Source organism: Canis lupus, chromosome 27 (genome assembly GCF_048164855.1).
Source record: "Canis lupus baileyi chromosome 27, mCanLup2.hap1, whole genome shotgun sequence".
NCBI lineage: Eukaryota > Metazoa > Chordata > Mammalia > Carnivora > Canidae > Canis > Canis lupus.
In genome coordinates this window covers 25,583,478-25,600,767 of record NC_132864.1, presented here as the reverse complement: position 1 = coordinate 25,600,767, position 17,290 = coordinate 25,583,478, and the positions used below count along the sequence as shown (strand labels likewise).

The 17,290-nt window shown below is 48.7% G+C and overlaps 1 protein-coding gene across 5 annotated transcripts; it reads left to right on the top strand.

Annotated features, from left to right (window-relative positions):
• The first annotated feature begins 224 nt into the window (after positions 1-224).
• Positions 225-13,537, top strand: LHFPL7 (LHFPL tetraspan subfamily member 7). 5 transcript variants are annotated; one of them, XM_072802986.1, is made up of 6 exons: positions 225-1,094; positions 1,595-1,686; positions 3,886-4,090; positions 9,582-9,832; positions 10,633-10,771; positions 13,049-13,537. In XM_072802986.1, exons 4-6 carry the CDS (start codon positions 9,632-9,634, stop codon positions 13,309-13,311), a joined length of 603 nt encoding a protein of 200 aa, XP_072659087.1. In that variant the 5' UTR covers positions 225-1,094; positions 1,595-1,686; positions 3,886-4,090; positions 9,582-9,631; the 3' UTR covers positions 13,312-13,537. The 5 variants fall into 5 exon arrangements, with proteins under 5 accessions (XP_072659087.1, XP_072659088.1, XP_072659089.1 ...); XM_072802987.1 differs by lacking the exon at positions 3,886-4,090 and having other exon boundaries at positions 226-1,094; positions 9,579-9,832; XM_072802985.1 differs by lacking the exon at positions 3,886-4,090 and having other exon boundaries at positions 227-1,094.
• The last annotated feature ends 3,753 nt before the right edge of the window (positions 13,538-17,290 follow it).

Genomic DNA, 17,290 nt, shown 5'->3' with positions numbered 1-17,290 from the left:
TGCCGCCAAGGGTCTGGTCATGTCAGCTGGGATGACAGCTGGGGATCTGGGGAGGCAAGGTCCGGCCCTCGGGCCACGTTACTGCAGGCTGAGCTGGCCCAGTGACTGTAGCTGTGGACCCGGGGCCACTTGCAGTGGGGCGGGGGGCGGGGGGGTGAGCCGAGGCTGGAGAGCAGCCAGTGCAGCTGGGTGGCTGGGAAGGACGGAGCTGAGCACATCTGAAAAGGTGCATCTGTCAAGCCTGATGCCGTGAGTAAACATCAGAACTGGGATTCAGATCCAGCTTGGAATAACTCCAAAGCCCCTTGACAAATATTGATTGAAAGAAACACGAAGAATTGGATGACTGAAGGACTGTAAAAGTCCCCAGCAATAATCTATGCCACATGCCCCCATTTTACAGGTAAAGAAACTGAGGTCTAGAGAGGCCGAGTTGCCCTAAGGTCACACTAAGTGCAGGTGGGAGAGCTGAGACTTGTGCATCAGCCTCAGGCCTCACGTTTCCTGCACTTAACTTCTTGGGCCCTCCTGCTTCCTCCAGCACCAGTGCGAGCTCTCTTGTCATGGCAGCTTTCAGGTCATTAGAGCGATGTCTCTTGTTTTCATCTGCCCCACATCCATCCCCCATCCTCTGCTAACCTCGGTATTCCTCCTGGAAACCGCCCCATCCACTGCCCTTAGTCCATGTAGTTCCAGTGGGGTGAACCTTGTGACCTGCCTACCCTATTCCCAGTCCCCCACGCTCTACCCCCAGCCCTAGGGCAGAGGACTTAGGTCTGGCCAATCAGAACATCCCATCTTCCTGGCCACAATGATTGGTTCATGGGTGGGCATGTGACCTGGACTTGTCCCTTGAGAGTTCCTCATAACATTCGTAGCAATTACGTGCAAAGAGAAGCTTTCTTTTCTTGGATTGCTTCCCTTTGGCCTCAGAAGGTCAGCCAGAGGCAATACTGTGAGAGAACCTGCTGCGAGTAAAGCCAACCCAGCAGAAAACAGAACTGAGAGATGAGAGGAAAGAGAGGTCCCGAAGATACTGCTTGTTCACCTGGATCCAGCTGTGCCTGAAGCTGTTCCATAGAATTTTTAGGTAAGTTAATGAATTTCTCATTTTGCTGGTGCCGGTTGGAGTTGCACTTCCATCACTTACAGCAAAAGACAAGACAAGCACCTACTCTGTGCCAAGTCTTGTGCCAGATGCTAAGGATAAAGATTTTCAGATTCAGTGCCCACTTTCTGGAAATTCACAGCCTATAGAGAAGATCCTCATGCCCCAGGGAAATATGTAATTCCCTGGACTGGAATTACCAAGGCAGAAAGGAGAGCACAGTGCCAAGAATTTCAATAACTGGTGTTTAACCATAAATCAGTTAATCCCCATTCATGCCTTCCTCCTACCCAGGAAACACCATACCGTTACCCCATTCTGATTTGGGGCTGGCTTTTCCCTCTTTGCTCAGCCCATCCAGCAGCCCAGAGTGAAAGGCTGTTGATTTAAGGAACTGGGAAGGAACGTGCACACATACACGCACACCTCCGACCAGCTTATCACCCACCTGGGCTTTATTCACCAACCTGAATGCTTCCTTCAAAGGGAAGGAGACATTTTACAAGGTCATAGACTTATATCCAAAGCTGGAGCCTGAGCAGAAGAGGCCACACTGGGAGCTCCAGACCTGAAGTGTGGTGAGTCTGGAGGGAAGAATCTGAAGGGGGGAGAGAAGAAAGTATTGTCCAGGGGCCATGGCCATAGTAAACTTCGAGAGTCTGTGAACCCCTGAAATAATGTGTGTGTGTGTGTGTGTGTGTGTGTGTGTGTGTGTGTGTGCAAGCCTGCATGGGGAATGCGTCTATAGTTTTAAATCATATTTTCAAAGGAATGTGTCCCCTCCCTAAGTTAAGTCCCATTGGCCTAGAACATGGCCATGCTTTTGTGAGGTGGGTGTCTTAGTCTGCGCGGGCAGCTGTCACAAAGCACCAGAGATTGAGTGGCTTATAAACCACAAACGTTTATTTCCCCCAGTTCTGGAGGCTGGGAATTCCAAAATCAAGACGCAGGCAGATTTGGTGTCTGGTGTGGGTCCACCTGCTAGAAGATACACAGCTTTCTTCTCTCTGTGTCCTCGCATGGCGGAAGGGGTGAGGGACCCCCCTGGGGTCTCTTTTATAAGGGCACTGATCCCATTCCTGGAGGCTCCACCCTCAGGACCTCACCTCCCAAAGGCCTACCTCCTAATACCATGACCTGGTGGGGTTAGGATTTCAACCTATGGATTTGGAGGGCCCCCACATAGGCAGCCCATTCCAATGGGAACCTGAGGCTCTGAGCCACGACATTGCATAGTTTCCCTAGACCAATCCCCTACGCCAATCTGTAACAGAGCCTAGACAAGAAGCAGAAATCTGGCTTAGCTGGCTGCGGAGCTGGGAGAAAGAGAAAGGGGTGCAAGTCAAGGTCCTCTCCAGTCCCAACTGGCCCATCAGATTTCAGCCTGGACGTCACCTGCCCCCTGCCCTTCCTCGGTGCTTGTGCCTAACATCGCCCTGGGCTTTCCCTTGGCCCAGAGCTGTGCCTACAGGCATCTGTTGATTGGTGGGTTGGCAAAATGCACATCCGAAACTTCACTTAGGCCACATCACATTCAGATATCTCTCCCTCTCCTAGCAAACCTGCTCCTCTCAGAGCTTCCCCAAATCAGCAATGGCAGCTCCCCCATCCCAGGGACCAAGGGAAAAAGCATCCTCACACTCTGTGTCTAATCTATAAGCAAATCCGGTTGACTTGACCTATGACATCTAACATAAATCCAAACTGTTCCTTTGGATTTATGTTAGATAAATCCCCTTCCCTCCCTCTCAGCCCATCTATCTGATTGTGTCTCATCTGATGGACTAAAGTTGCTGACTCCTTCTCCTTCCTTCTCCCTCTACCTGGTTCTCCATCCAGCAGCCTGAGTGATCTTTTTATTTGATTTACTTATTTAGCTGATTTATATTTTTTAGAGAAGGAGAGAGGGACGGGGGAGGGACAGAGAGGGAGGGAGTGTCCAGCAGGCTCCACACCCAGCATGGAGCCTGAGGAAGGGCCCGGTCTCACAACCCTGAGATCATGACCTGAGCTGAAATTAAGAGTTGGATCCTTAACGGACTGAGCTACCCAGCTGCCCCCAGAGTGATCTTTTGAAAACACAAGATAGGTCATCACAGTCTAGCTCAGGCCTATCTGCAGATTCTGCATCTCACTCAGAAATTAAAAGCCAAAGATCTTCACTGCCAACCAGGCCCCCCAGGCTCTTTCCTTCCTGAAACTTGCCAAACACATGCTCACCACTGGGCCTTTGCACCTGCACCTCCCTCTCTGCCTGGAACATTCCTCCCCCACAAATCCATATGGCTTCCTCCTTCAGCTGTTCCCCAAAGGTCACCTTCTCATGGCTTAACATGACCTCTCCAATCATTCAGCATCTCCCTTCCTTCTTCATTTTTCTTTATGACATGTTATTAACATATGGCATCTTATATACTAACTTGTTTGTATCCTTATTGTCTTACTTTTCTTCTACTAGAGTATAAACTCTGTGATGACAGCAGTTTTGTCTGTTTTCCTCACTGCTAAATCTGCAACACCTAGAACACCTCCTGGAATGTAACAGATACTCAATAAATGTTTGTTGAATAGATGGATGGATGGATGGATGGATGGATGGATGGATGGATGGATGGCCAGGGCATATTGTTCCATATTGTTTGTCCGTCTTGCCCATAAAACCCTAAGCTCCTAGAGGGCATGGACTATGTTCTGTTCAATGCTGTATCCATAAGGGTCACATAGGGCTGGGCACATGTAGATTGAATGAATGACTGATCAGTCCCTTTGGTTAACAGATAAGGACATGGAAGCCAGGAAAAAGAAAGGGACGTAGCTCTGGGGACATACCAAGGCCCTAGCAGCCACCTCTCGGTCCCCAAGTCCCATCACTCTGCCTCCCGTGGCTAACTATGGCTACTCTGGGACCATGCATGCTCCCTGGCCAGCTCAGGTGGGAGGGTTGCCCCAGGCCTAACCATGGACAGCCCAGGAAGCTGCTGCGTATGTATTTTTTTTAATATTTTATTTATTCGTGAGAGACATACAGAGGCAGAGACACAGGCCAAGGGAGAAGCAGGCTCCTTGTGGGGAGCCCAGTGTGGGACTCGATCCTGGAACCCCGGGATCACAACCTGAGCCGAAGGCCAACGCTCAACCGCTAAGCCACCCAGGCATTCCTGTATCTGACTTTTAAACCAACGTTTTAATAACCCTTTGGGCTCAGGGCACAGAGTCGGAAGCCCAATTGCCTGAGTCTGAGAGCCTCCTTAATCACTTACTTTCTGGTTTACCGCTTACATCCTGAGCCTTCATTTCATCTTCTGCAAAAATGGGGACTCTGATAAGAGCACCTGCCACGGAGTGGCTGGGAGGCTTAAATGAACCAAGGCACTACAGGTGTTTCAAATGGGGCCTGGTGAGTGCTCGAGAAACGTGGACTGCCATCAACAGTTAACTGCTGAGCTAGAGGAGAAAAGATTCAGTCCCTTTCAAGCTTTCCTTAGGTGGATTCCAACTAATTGGAGCCTCCCGGATGTGGTTTCAGGTTATAATGCCTCATTTAGGTTTCTGGGCACCTGGACGGTCAGCGTGATTTTCCCAGGTGACATTGAGCACATTATCTGGAGAACAAAACGCCTTTCAAGGTCAGAAACGTCTGGAGAGTCATAGGGGCAGCCAGAAAGAGGCAAAATCATGGGCCTCAGTTGGCTCTGGGCTCCCCAGCTTCCTGGCTGGAATTACACCCCTCAGGATCCTGCCAAACCCCCAGGAGAGGCTGATTTTGGTGTAAGAATAAAAAAAAAAAATCCATCCTCAACCACTCGGGGCTGCATTTCACCTGTTGACTAGCAGCCACTAGGTTTTTCTAATCCTTGGAATAAAAAGTCTGCATTATAAACCTGACCTCCCTGCTGGGGCTTGTCTCTGCACCCCCGTAAGACACACATATGCATTCTATCGCCTTGAACCTTCTCAATAAACTCCAGCCCCTTACCCAAGGAGGTAAGGAGACTTCCTCAAGATCACAGTGTTGGGAAGGGGAAGATATGGTCCATCTGCGTCTTTCTACATCACTCTGCTCAAGGATTAAGCCCAATGCCCGCTCTCCTCTGGGATGTCCAGTCTGCTTTCACAGGTGGAGAAACTGAGGCCCAGAGCAATGGAGCGACTTGTCCCAGGTCACACAGCTTGGAAGTGGTAGAGTGAATGGCCAGCTTCCCAAGACTCCTGCCATGTTTAAAGTGCTAAGCCAGACTTAGAGTCCCAAAGTGAAGTCCAAGGTTGAAAAGCACCGGCCCTGGGAAGTCTGTGTGGGTGCCCTTGGCTTGGTTGGCAGCTCAGCCCCTTTTGACCCTGGGTGCCCGTGAGCTGGCTCAGCCTTCCTGGGCCTCACTTCTGGTCACCAACAGCAGTGCTGGCTATCAGCTAACCGCCTTCCCCCTTGGCCTCCTGGTCCAGCCACCTCTATTATTATGTAGATACGACTGGGCTTTAAATTAACTCAGGTTTTCATTAAAATACATTTCACTTTTTTTTTAGAGGATTTAATTTATTTATTCATAGAGACAGAGAGAGAGAGGCAGAGACATAAGCAGAGGGAGAAGCAGGCTCCCTACAGGGAGCCCGATGCGGGACTCGATCCCAGGACCCCAGGATCATGACTTGGGCCGAAGGCAGGCACTAAACCGCTGAGCCACCCAGGCGTCCCAATACATTTCACTTCTAATTGGACGACCAGCATCACAACAAAACATAGAACAAAACCACAAAAAAATATAAGGAAACTAAAAAAATATAAATAAATAAATAAATAAATAAATAAATGAATGAATGAATGAATGAATGAAACTCCAGCCACATTCCCGAATTCTCACTTGACTTTGTTGCCTGTTCAAGACTCCCCATCATTTTTAAAAGGGGGAGGTTGGAGGTGCCTGCGTGGCTCAGTTGGCTGAGCATCTGACCCCTGGTTTCAACTCAGGTCATGATCTCAGGGTCGTGAGTTCAGGGTCACGAGATCGAACCCCATATGGGGCTCTGCACTCAGTGGGGAGTCTGCTTGGGGTTCCCTCTCTCCCTCTCCCCCCTCCCCTTACTCACAAGAGTGCATGCTCTCTAAATAAAATCTTATAAAAATAAATAAATAAATAAATAAATAAATAAATAAATAAATAAATAAATAAAGGAGAGGTTAACATGTTTGAAAGGTATTTAAGACTGATTACCTCAAACAGGCATTTTCTTCTTAACGTAAAGAGAAGTAAATGAAGGAAAACTGAAAACTTAGTAACTTCGGCACTTTATGATGTTAGTGACATTTAAGGCAGGTGCAGGTGCCACCCTGAATATTCTCCAAGGACCATCTGAGGCACCATGGCATCCCACAACCTTCCTCTGTAAAACAGCAGCACAGTTATTCTATGGAAGCCCTTGCAGTGCTAGGCTAGCTCATAAACTGTGTTTGTTGATGAATGTGTCGGAGGGGCTGAGGGAGATGGAGGGAAGGGTAGGTATGCCCAATCCTCCCAGGAGGGGCAGAGGGGTCACCGAGGGTGTCATAGTGGGTGTCTGCGCTCAGTGGTTGAAGCAGGGTATTGCCTTCCCCTTGGAGGGGTTTGTGCCCCCCTCACCTCACCATCCCTGCCCTCGTGGGCAATTCCCAGCTCTCCCTCCATCGTGGACACCCTTCCCTTCCTTCCCCGTCTTCCCCCACCACCTGCCCCCTCCCTCTTTGAGAGCAAGCCAAGGGGACCGACACTAGGGAACAGGAGTTGGAGGGATGTCATCAGGGAAGGAGAAGGTGTCTCTGCTTATCAGTCTGGGGACTAGAGTCTTTTTTTTTCTTCTTTTCTTTCTTTTTTTTTTAATTTATTTTTTATTGGTGTCCAATTTACCAACATACAGAATAACCCCCAGTGCCCGTCACCCATTCACTCCCACCCCCCGCCCTCCTCCCCTTCTACCACCCCTAGTTCGTTTCCCAGAGTTAGCAGTCTTTACGTTCTGTCTCCCTTTCTGATATTTCCCACACATTTCTTCTCCCTTCCCTTATATTCCCTTTCACTATTATTTATATTCCCCAAATGAATGAGAACATATAATGTTTGTCGTTCTCCGACTGACTGACTTCACTCAGCTGGGGACTAGAGTCTTGGTGCAGATTTCAGTTTTCTCCAGATTTGCCAGGAGATCTCGGGCAAGTCACATGAGCAATATGGGTCTCCATTTGTTTTTTATCTCTTTGAAGTATCTGCTAATCCCCTCTGGGATGAGCAACAAGACAACAGCTATGGATAATACTCATACTACTGCAAATAGTCGCTGCCACCACAGGATCGCCATCACATTAGCATCACGGGCACCACCAGCATCATCACGACCATTTATTGAGGGCCTCCTGGGTGCAGGCACTCCACAAAGTACCTTCTATACGTTTTCTCATTTAATCTTCCCAACACCTGCTGAGATAAGTACTAGACTCAAGCTTGTTTTACAGATGAAGGATTGGAGGCCCAGAGAGGGTAAGTGCCTGGCCCAAGGTCACACAGCCAATAAATATGAGAGCCAGAAATTGAACCCCCCTCACTTCTCCAAGGAGCCACCCAGATCAGTGCCTGGCCCACAGCAGGGGGACGATGCACACTAACTATGTGCATAACTATTACGCTGAGGCTCTCCAGAAGGACAGCGGCCGACTCATGAGGTCTGGGCAAGCATCTCTGGCTTACCCCTACTAACTGTGTCCTTGGGTCGAGTGGCCCACACCTCTCTGAGCTTCAGTATCCTCCCTTGTCAAAGATGAGGTCATAGCACCCACCCGCACCTCGAAGACACACAGGCCACACAAGTGGGCTCCCCTCCAGTCAACAAAGACGAGCTCATTGCAGCCCTCTGGGCTTGTGGTCGGAGAGTCAAGAAGCATAGGAGCTGTATGATGTGTATTAATTGCCTGGCACGGTGTGTGGATGGCACCCCGCACCCAAGTCACCCACCTGCACTGCTGCCTGAGTCAGTCTGGGGGCATCTATTCCCCTCTCTGGGCCTCTCCTTTGCCATCTGTAAAGTGGGAGGAAACTGAGATGAATGGGCACGCAGGCCCACAGGTACCATCAGCATGGAGGCAGAGACTATAGAATAGGTGCAGCCATCCAGGGATTCTCACTCAGAGGAAACAGACATGCCATCTGAGATAGCAAGTGTGTTCCAAAGTGTACACCCCCCAAAGTTCTGGCACAAGTCTGCACATGCAGATGTTCATGGCACAGCTGCCTGTGGCAAAGGGCTGGAGCTGGCGAGATGCAGAGGGAATGGCATGCAGCAGGTGGAGGCAGCGGTTGGAGGCAATGGTGTGGCAGTTCCAGTCAGGGCCGGCTCCGTCTCCCTCCACGGCATCATGTCTCCACACAGCAGTGAGCTTCCATCTGCTGCATTTGCCATTTGCGCGCCCACCCCCCAACACACGTGCACACACACACACAGGCACACAGTGCTGTCACCCAGTGCTGGGGGCAGCCCTCAACCAATAGCTGGCAGGAATTGGTATGTAAAGACCACACCTCCCTACACCCTGGGGAGTGGTAACTCTAAGGTGCCAGGTATACCCCATCTCTCAGAACCTCCCTTGGGACAGGGTGGCTTCATAACACATTTAACTGGCTTCATTCGTTCTCAGCCCATCCCACTTCCTCCTCCACGGGACCACCACCCAAGTAAACTGCCTTGCACCCAAACCCTTGTCTTAGGGTCTGCCACTGGGAAGCACAAAGTTAAATAGAATAGGTATATACATGGCAATGTGGATCAACCCTAAAAACATTACACCTGGTGCCCAAAATAGGAAGCAAAATGCAACATATGAAATAATGTTATTTACATAAATGAGAAAATACACATATGCTGAAGGATACCCATTTTGCAACAATACCTCCAAACAAAAAGATACAATTAAATAATTACAGTGGTCAGTGATTGGCAGGAGTGGGCTAACAGGCAGGGTGGCTGCTGGAAACAGCATCTGTGTGTGATTTTGAAAAAGCAGCTCATCAACTGCAAGACTTGGTGGGGGGGCAGGGAGAAGGAAAGGAAGGGAGGGAGGGAGGGAGGAAGGAAGGAAGGAAGGAAGGAAGGAAGGAAGGAAGGAAGGAAGGAAGGAAGGAAGGAAGGAAGGAAGGAAGGAAGGAAGGAAGGAAGGAAGGAAGGAAGGAAGGGAAGAAAGAAACCTGAGAGGAGCCTTGCCTGGACCCGTGATGACAATGTCCCAGGCAGAGTGGGAGTGTTCAAATTCCCTTTAAGCACTAACATTTATTCTAAGGTCTGGGGTTATCCTACTTTCAGAACTTGTTAGGGAAAAGCCCCACCCTCTCCCCAGATAGCAACACCTCCCGTTGCATTGCCAGGCTGAAAGGAGGCTGGGGACCTGGCGTCTGAACACAGGACCAGGTTTCTGACTGGAGAACACCTGCATAGCTCCTGTCTCTCTCATTCCCAGCAGCCTCCACCACTAATCTAGCCTGTTGACGGCTAGGTCATCGAAACTCCCTGATGGTGGGTAGCGTGTGGGCAGCCCTGGGACTTTCCCTAGCCTGCATCTCGGCCCTTGGCCTCATCTCTCCTGCGTGGTTCCAGTCCCACACCTTCTCCTTTGGCGTCCTCACCTACTGCTCCTGGCCTCAGGGTGACAGCTGGAACCAGAGCTGTGGGACCTTCAGGTCCCTGGATGATATTCCTGACTTTGCCTGGAAGGTAAGACCTGGGTAGGGCCTTGGGGCCACGATCAAATCCACCAGGGGGCGGGGGGGTGGGGAGAGGGAGAGGAGTCATGTTCTGGTCCCTATCGCCTATCCCACATTGAGCCTCTGACTCTGTAGGTGTGCAGTGGAGTCTGGCTATCTGCATTTTAGCAAACACCCAGATGACTCTGAAGGCAGCTCCAAGTCCATAGAGTATCTTACTACAAATTAAGAAAATGTTCCCCTTCTTCAGCACACTACACTGCCATCTGCTGGAAAACGCCTGTAACCAATATGCAAATCTATGACGATTCGAATGCATCTCCAAGAGTTGGGCAGTGTACAATCGGCACACACCAACCTGGCCATCCTCTAAGTGCTGCTAAGTTTGAAAACCACAGCTAAGGTGTTGACAGTCTCTGTTGTGATGCACATTACCAAATTCAACAATACCAACGATGGGTCAGGACTCCCAACCCAACACCTCTAGGGAAGATTATACAGGCTCTAAAACCGATAATTAAAAAGGTGCTTCTCCTGGTGATCCTGTCATATAGCAGGTACTCAGTAAAGGTGGGGTATGGTGATTGTAAATCTGGGTCTTCATTCTGGCTTTACAACTTAATTAGCTGTGTGTCCTGAGGCAAATGACTCCATTGCCTTGGACCTCAGCTTGTCTATACTTAAAATGGTGATAATAAATAGCACAGACCTCTTGGGGTTTTGAGGACTCAGTAGCTGGCATAAACAAGTGACATACACCTGCCCCTACCTGCCCCACTCAATACCCTCCCTACTCTTTCTTCCTGACAGGTCTCAGCTGCAATTCTCCTTGGAGGATGGCTCTTGTTGGCCTTCAATGCAGTTCTCCTCCTAGCTTGGGCCCTGGCCCCCAAAAGGCTGTGTCCCAGAAGGGGCAATGGCCCAATGCCAGGGGTGCAGGCAGCTGCAGGTAAATCCACTGTCATACAGTAAGCATTCCAGACATGTTTGTGGATTAAATGAATGGATGAATGAATGAATGAACAAACAAATGAAATTGTGAGCAGAGTCTGGCCTCTTATATTGAATCTCAGAGATAAATCCTCAGATTAAAGACTTTCTGGTCCTTTAGCAAGCCAGAAATGGTGGGGGAGGGAATGGCATACTTAACATCACCCTCTCCTGCCCTTAGCTAAACCCAGTCCAGTATAATAGTCTGTCTCCCTTTGTTTCTCTCTCATCCATCCACTTTGTATCATCTTTACCAGGACTACCATACACAGTTGAGCAAGTTGTGTACTGCACAAGGGGCCTCGTTGAGGGCTGAGAGATGCTGAAATCTAGCCAATGCTCCACTTGGTGAGCTGTGAAATTGCAGGGCTGCAACTCCCCTGAAGGGTTGCTTTCCTCTATTCCCACTGAGGCTCTGGATGGTCTAGCTCAGAGCTTGATTGCAACCCTCATCCAGTTAATCCCTCACCATCTCTTACCTGGATTAGAGTGATAACCACCTCACATGTCTCTCTGCTGCCACCTTTGGCTCCTAGAGTCTGTCTGCCACGCTGGCCAAACAGGTCTTGTTAAAATTGAAATCAGATTGAGCCACTCAAACTGGTTTATCTACCCGCTAGTGACTTCCTGTTACATTCGAGTAAAATCCACACTCCTCATCATGCCCTATGAAACCCTCACTCGCTTGCCAATCTCACCTCTTACTCTGTCAGGCTCAACATGCTTCAGCCACAAGGCCTGCTTTCTGTTCCCCATATATGCCACACTTGTCCACCCTGCCTGGGATTCTCTTTTCTCAGATCTTACATGTCTTGCTCCTCTATGTTACTCAAATGTCACTGCCTCGGTGGGATTTCCATGACCTCTAGGTAAGCGACCCCCTCTCCTGAGATTCTCCTGCCTCTTCTTTGCTCTGTATTTTTCACAGCACTTACTTACCTGTTAATCTATCTCCATTACAACATGAGCTCCTTGAGGGCAAGGACATGTCTTCCTTGACATCACCAGCACCTGGCATGGCGCTTCACACATAATAGATACTCACTAAATATTTGTATAATCAATGGATGGAGCTATAGTTCTTGTCCTCCTAGGCTTGTGCAGTGTGTCTGGTGGGGATGGGTGAATCAAGCAATTACAACTCAATGGATGAGATAGGGATGAGTGCAAGATGCAAGGAAAAACTCCAAGAAGGTGGAGGATGTTAAGGAAGGGTTCCTGGAGGAGGTATCACTTGAGCTGACGCTGGAAGTGCGAGTGGGAATTGACTAAATATAGAAGGGAACTTCAGGTAATAGGAACACTGGGGGCCAAAGCATAGAGATGAGTCGGGAAGACATGTTCATGGAACTGTAAGTAGACCATTGTGGCGTAAGAGCAGCAAGAAAAACTAGGGTCATGTGATTCTCCTGTACTGAGAGTGCCTTGAAAGTGAGGAGGTTTATAGTTTATTTCCTTAGTATCATTAGTGCCTACCACAGCACCTGCAACAGATTTGATGAATGAATGCATGCACAGATGTAGGTAGGTGGGTACTGATGGATGGATATATGGCTATATTAGTGGATAAGAGATGGTTGGTTGGTTGGATGGATGGATGGATGGATGGTTTAGTAGATGGATGATTGGTTGAGTAGGTGGATGGATGGTGGATGGATGGATGGATTGGTGGGTGGGTAGATGGATAGTTGAGCAGGGTACAGGTGTCTAAGTGGGCAGATGGGTAGATGGATAAGTGAATGGATAGGTGGATAGAGGGATGAAGAGATGAGAGGATAAGAATATGACTGAATGGATGGGTGAGTAGATGGATAGATGGTTGAGTGAGTGTATAGATGGATGGGTGGTTTAGTGGGTGGATGAATGTATGGTTGACTAGATAGATGGGTGGGTGTGGATGGATGGATGGTTGGTCAAGTAGGTGGATGGATGGATAGTTGGGCAGGATGCAGGTGGCTAAGTGGGCAGATGGGTAGATGGATGGATAAATGAATGGATAGGGTGGATAGAGGGATGAAGGGATTAGAATATGGTTGCATGGATGGGTGAGTAGATTGACAGCTGTGTGGAAGACTAATTGAGTAATGGGTAGATAAAAGGATAGATAAGTCAATATATAAGTGAATAGATTGATGGATGTGTGGGTAGATAGGAGGGTGGATCAGTGAGTCCTGAGATGGAAGTTAGCCCCAAACCCCTTGACTAATATACTGGTGTTTCTTCCTGTTGTCTCCAGCCACTGTCACCATTGTGGGTCTGCTGGTTTTCCCCATCAGCCTGGCCTCTCCATTTGCCAAGGGAGCCTGTGGAGCCTCCTCTGTGTACCACGGTGGGCAGTGCCAGCTGGGCTGGGGCTATGTGATTGCCATCCTCAGTGCAGTCCTGGCCAGCTTCCTGCCTATGATTGGGTGGCCCCACATGACCAAGGTCCATGGGAGGATCATCCTCTTCTCTGGTGACACTGAGAAAATCATCCTCATGCCAGAAATGAGCATATAAAAATTTCCCAGGAGGAGCAAAAATAGCCCACTTTAGAGTTGTATGAAATCACTACAAATCCACATTCAAACCTCACCTCTGCTGCCTCTCTGCTGTGTCACCTCAGGCAAATCACTTCACCTCTCTGGATTCCCATGTATTCTGTAAAATGGTGGTCTACCTCAAAGGGCTGTTACCAGAATTAACTTGAGATGCTGTGTATAAATAAAGCACTTAGTACCATGTAGGTCCATTGTATTCAAAGAATTTCAGCTTATTATTATTATAATCCCTACCTCACAAGAGGATTCCTCAAAAGGAGAATGCCCAGGACAGGGGTGCCCAGTCAGCTCAGTTAGTGGAACAGGTGACTCTTGATCTCCGGGTTGTGAGTTTAAGCCCCTTGTTGGATGTAGAGTTGATTTAAAGAAATAAAAGAGTACCTGGGACAATTCTGAGTCCAACCTGTCCCTCTAATACTGCTTTGTTCAATAGACACGCACATGTTCTCTTTTGTACCCTCCATCTTTCTAACTCCTTTTTTCTTAGAGAATTTGAGAATTATTTATTTTCCAATCAAATATTCAGTGAGTGCCCATATGTACAAGAAGAGTTTGTATAAAAGTGTGGCCTGTGTTGGGGTGGGGATGGGGGGACCTGTCTCATCTCTCCATGCAAACAGTCCTACTGATGTGGGGATTTCACTGTTACTTGGGGCACAAGAGGCCCTTCTGGATCCCATCTCTCTTCAGCCTCTTTCTTGTCACACACCCAACCCCTGTGCCTCTTCTACTATACTAAATCCTGGGCCCAGGGAAGGCCTCTTCACACTTCCACCTCATGTACACACTCTCTCTGCCAGGGATGCTGAAGTCAATCTATTGCTTTAGCTTATCATGACCCACTGCCCTTCTTTGGGAGCAGCACCTTAATCTTCCCTTGGGAGATAACACTCAGCAAATTCTCTATCCTGTATTATGGATAAATGAGTTCTTCCATCCAATAAAGCCAGGTTGGAGAGACTGATTCAGAGATGGGCATGGAACTGGTGTATGCCAGCATGGAGGAGAGCAGAACCCTGACATGGACAGAGGTGGAGCTCTAAGGACATCATCTGAACACCTGGATCCAGCCATGCCTGCTCCCCTACTCACAGGAGACATGGTCACAGGCAGCTCCAGGCTGCCATCCTTCTGGCTTGGCCACTGCAGAAGAAAAGGGTAAATGGCTCTGTTCCCAGAGAAGGAATCTGATTGGCCATGACAGAGTCACGTGCCCCCTAGGGGGAGGGGCATATCAGCAGTCTCACAGAAGACCATGGTTGTAATGCAGAAGATGGGAGAAGGTGCTGGTACTGGACCCGGGGAAGGATGCTGGGTAGGCAAAAACATCTGATGCCCAGCCTCCTTTTGAAGGGTAGCTTTATTATCCCCAGTTCATAGATGTGAAAACCGAGGCTCAGAGAGGTACAGTCACTTGCCTAAGTCTGCACAGTCGACTAGGATTTGAACCCAGGTCTGTCAGACTCTATGGTGGGGGCAAAATAAAACCGGGATTTGCACCCTCTGCCCGACCTAGCTTATCTTTGTCAAACTCTTTTTGGCTTTATTTTTATTTTTTAAATTTTTAAAAAGATTTTGTTTATTTATTCATGAGAGACAGAGAGAAAGAGAAAGAGAGAGAGAGGCAGAGACACAGGTAGAGGGAGAAGCAGGCTCCATGCAGGGAGCCTGATGTGGGACTCAATCCCGGGACTGGCAAGATCATGCCCTGGGCCGAAGGCAGCGCTAAACCACTGCGCCACCCAGGGATCCCTCTCTTTTGGCTTTTAAATGCTCAACCAAGGGATGCCTGGGTGGCTCAGCGGTTGATCATCTGCCTTTGGCTCGGGGCGTGATCCCAAGATCCAGAGTCGAGTCCTGCATTGGGCTCCCTTCAGGGAGCCTGCTTCCCCTCTTCCTGTCTCTGCCTCTCTCTGTGTGCGTCTCTTATGAGTAAATAAAATAAAATCTTTTAAATAAATAAATAAATGCTCAACCAAGAACATCCATAAGCAATCCCCCAAATGACTCCATTATCTTGAAAACACACAGACTGCAGAGAATGCAGCTTGCATTCCTCTTCCAGAAAGAACAATCAAGACAACTTGACAGCTTTTTAAGAAAAAAGCAATAGAGGGGCTCCTGGGGGGCTCAGTTGATTAAGCGTCTTGACTCTTGATTTTGGCTCAGGTCATGATCCCAGGGTTCTGGGGTTGAGCCCCACGCTCTGTCATGTTCCATGCTCACCGGGGACTCGGCTTGAGGATTCTCTCTCTCCCTCTGCTCCTCCCCTTGCTCGCATACACACACTCTCTCTCTAAAATAAATAATCTTTAAAAAAGAAAAAAGAAAAGGAATAGAATAATGGAATAAATAGAAATCCTAGGAAGCCATCACACGGTGCTCAAAAGGACCCAGAGGCAATGTTTTGATATCAGCAGGAACACTTCCATGCAAGTCAGTCTCCCTTATAAGACCCCCTCGAGACCCAAGCAGCATTCCAGTGCAAAAAGCAGCAAGTGGATGCCACTGAGTAAAAGCCCAAAATCAGCCCCCAGCCCCTGACACCCACATGTCCCCTGTAATAACCTCTCCATGGCCCCCAAGTCCCTTAATTTTCCCTTTGAATTGTTTCAGCAATGCCAAAGGGAGCTGGTTCTCTAGCCCTTAACACAGAACAATTTACAGGGAGACTCCATCTTTATCGCAGCCAACGACAGGATTGCTCAGTCTTATTTTCTCTTGATCACAGCAAGGGGAGTCCGCTGTTTCAAGAAGCCCTGTGTCTACAAAGGCTGGAAATCACTCTTAACAAAGGAAGCCAAGAAGATACCAGAGAATTCCTGCACAACATCCGATGTAATGGAAAATCCCCAGGGAACTGCATGGTCCCGTGGGTCATTTGAATTCTGCTAAGGTTTGATTTAGCCAACAGGTAAGTTGGCACTCCAAAAAGATCAAATTGTGCTCCTCTCCTCTCCACCTGTCCTCCACTCATGCTCTCAGGGTGCCTGGTGGCTTAAAAGCCGAAAGCAGAGAGACCTGTAAGCTTTTTCCTGACTCAGCAAAATCAGATGCGAACTGCAGCTACAGCGTCAGCGTGGGCTTTGCTCCTGCCAAGAACTGATGGCCTCACCACACCTAACTGCTGTGCTCCTTGGTCACAGCCCAAGAGGGCTGGGGGCTCATCCACTCCTGAGCTCTCCTCCAGGAGCCATATTCTCTTAGGTTTCAAAGACTCACCTGAGAAGAGAACCTGAGCTAGGTAGATGCTGGAAATTCAGGGACACCGAAGTCTCAACCAGGAAACCATCCCCCAGAGATGCTGAGGAATAAAGGGTCCCAGTGAATGAAGGGAGCCAGGCCTGCATCTAGAATAATGGGAGGCATTATCTCCAGTTCACAGAAGTGAAAACAAAGGCTCAGAGAGGTACAGTTCTTTGCTCAAGGCCACACAGCTAGGAAGTGACAGATCGGGGATCCGAAATCATCACTCCCCAAACATGACGGAGATATGGTACAGGATTTTAGTTGGCACGATGAGAAAGCCATTCCTGCTTCAATCGTCCTTTATGTCCACCAGAAAGAAAGGCTCATTTGGTGCCAGCATGTCTTTCACACCCTTTCTCAAACTCTTGCTACATCTCTTTTCAACAAAGAGAGTGGGATTTAGGCTTAAAGCCTTTTTGGGTGGCAAACAGTATTGTGGGAAAATAATCGTATTTATTTTTACAATTATCTTCTGTTTATGTAAATGATACTGGCTTCCCATAGTCAGAAACCTAAAAACTGAGTTGGTTTAAAGAAAACTAGTAAAGATCCAATCATGCAGGTGGTGCACAGACATGGTCAGAATCAGAAAGGTGGGCTGCAGGTGACCTGAGCTGAAAATGCTATTGCAAAATGTGGGAGAAGGGGCACCCGGGTGGCTCAGTTGGTTAAGCATCTGCGTTGGGTTC

Bases quoted from the DNA above. Each gene is read 5' to 3' on its own strand.
- LHFPL7 (XM_072802986.1), top strand. From the start codon at position 9,632: ATGGTGGGTAGCGTGTGGGCAGCCCTGGGACTTTCCCTAGCCTGCATC. The intron at 9,833-10,632 runs GTAAGACCTGGG...TCTTCCTGACAG, and splicing joins TTCCTGACTTTGCCTGGAAG to GTCTCAGCTGCAATTCTCCT. The intron at 10,772-13,048 runs GTAAATCCACTG...TGTTGTCTCCAG, and splicing joins AGGGGTGCAGGCAGCTGCAG to CCACTGTCACCATTGTGGGT.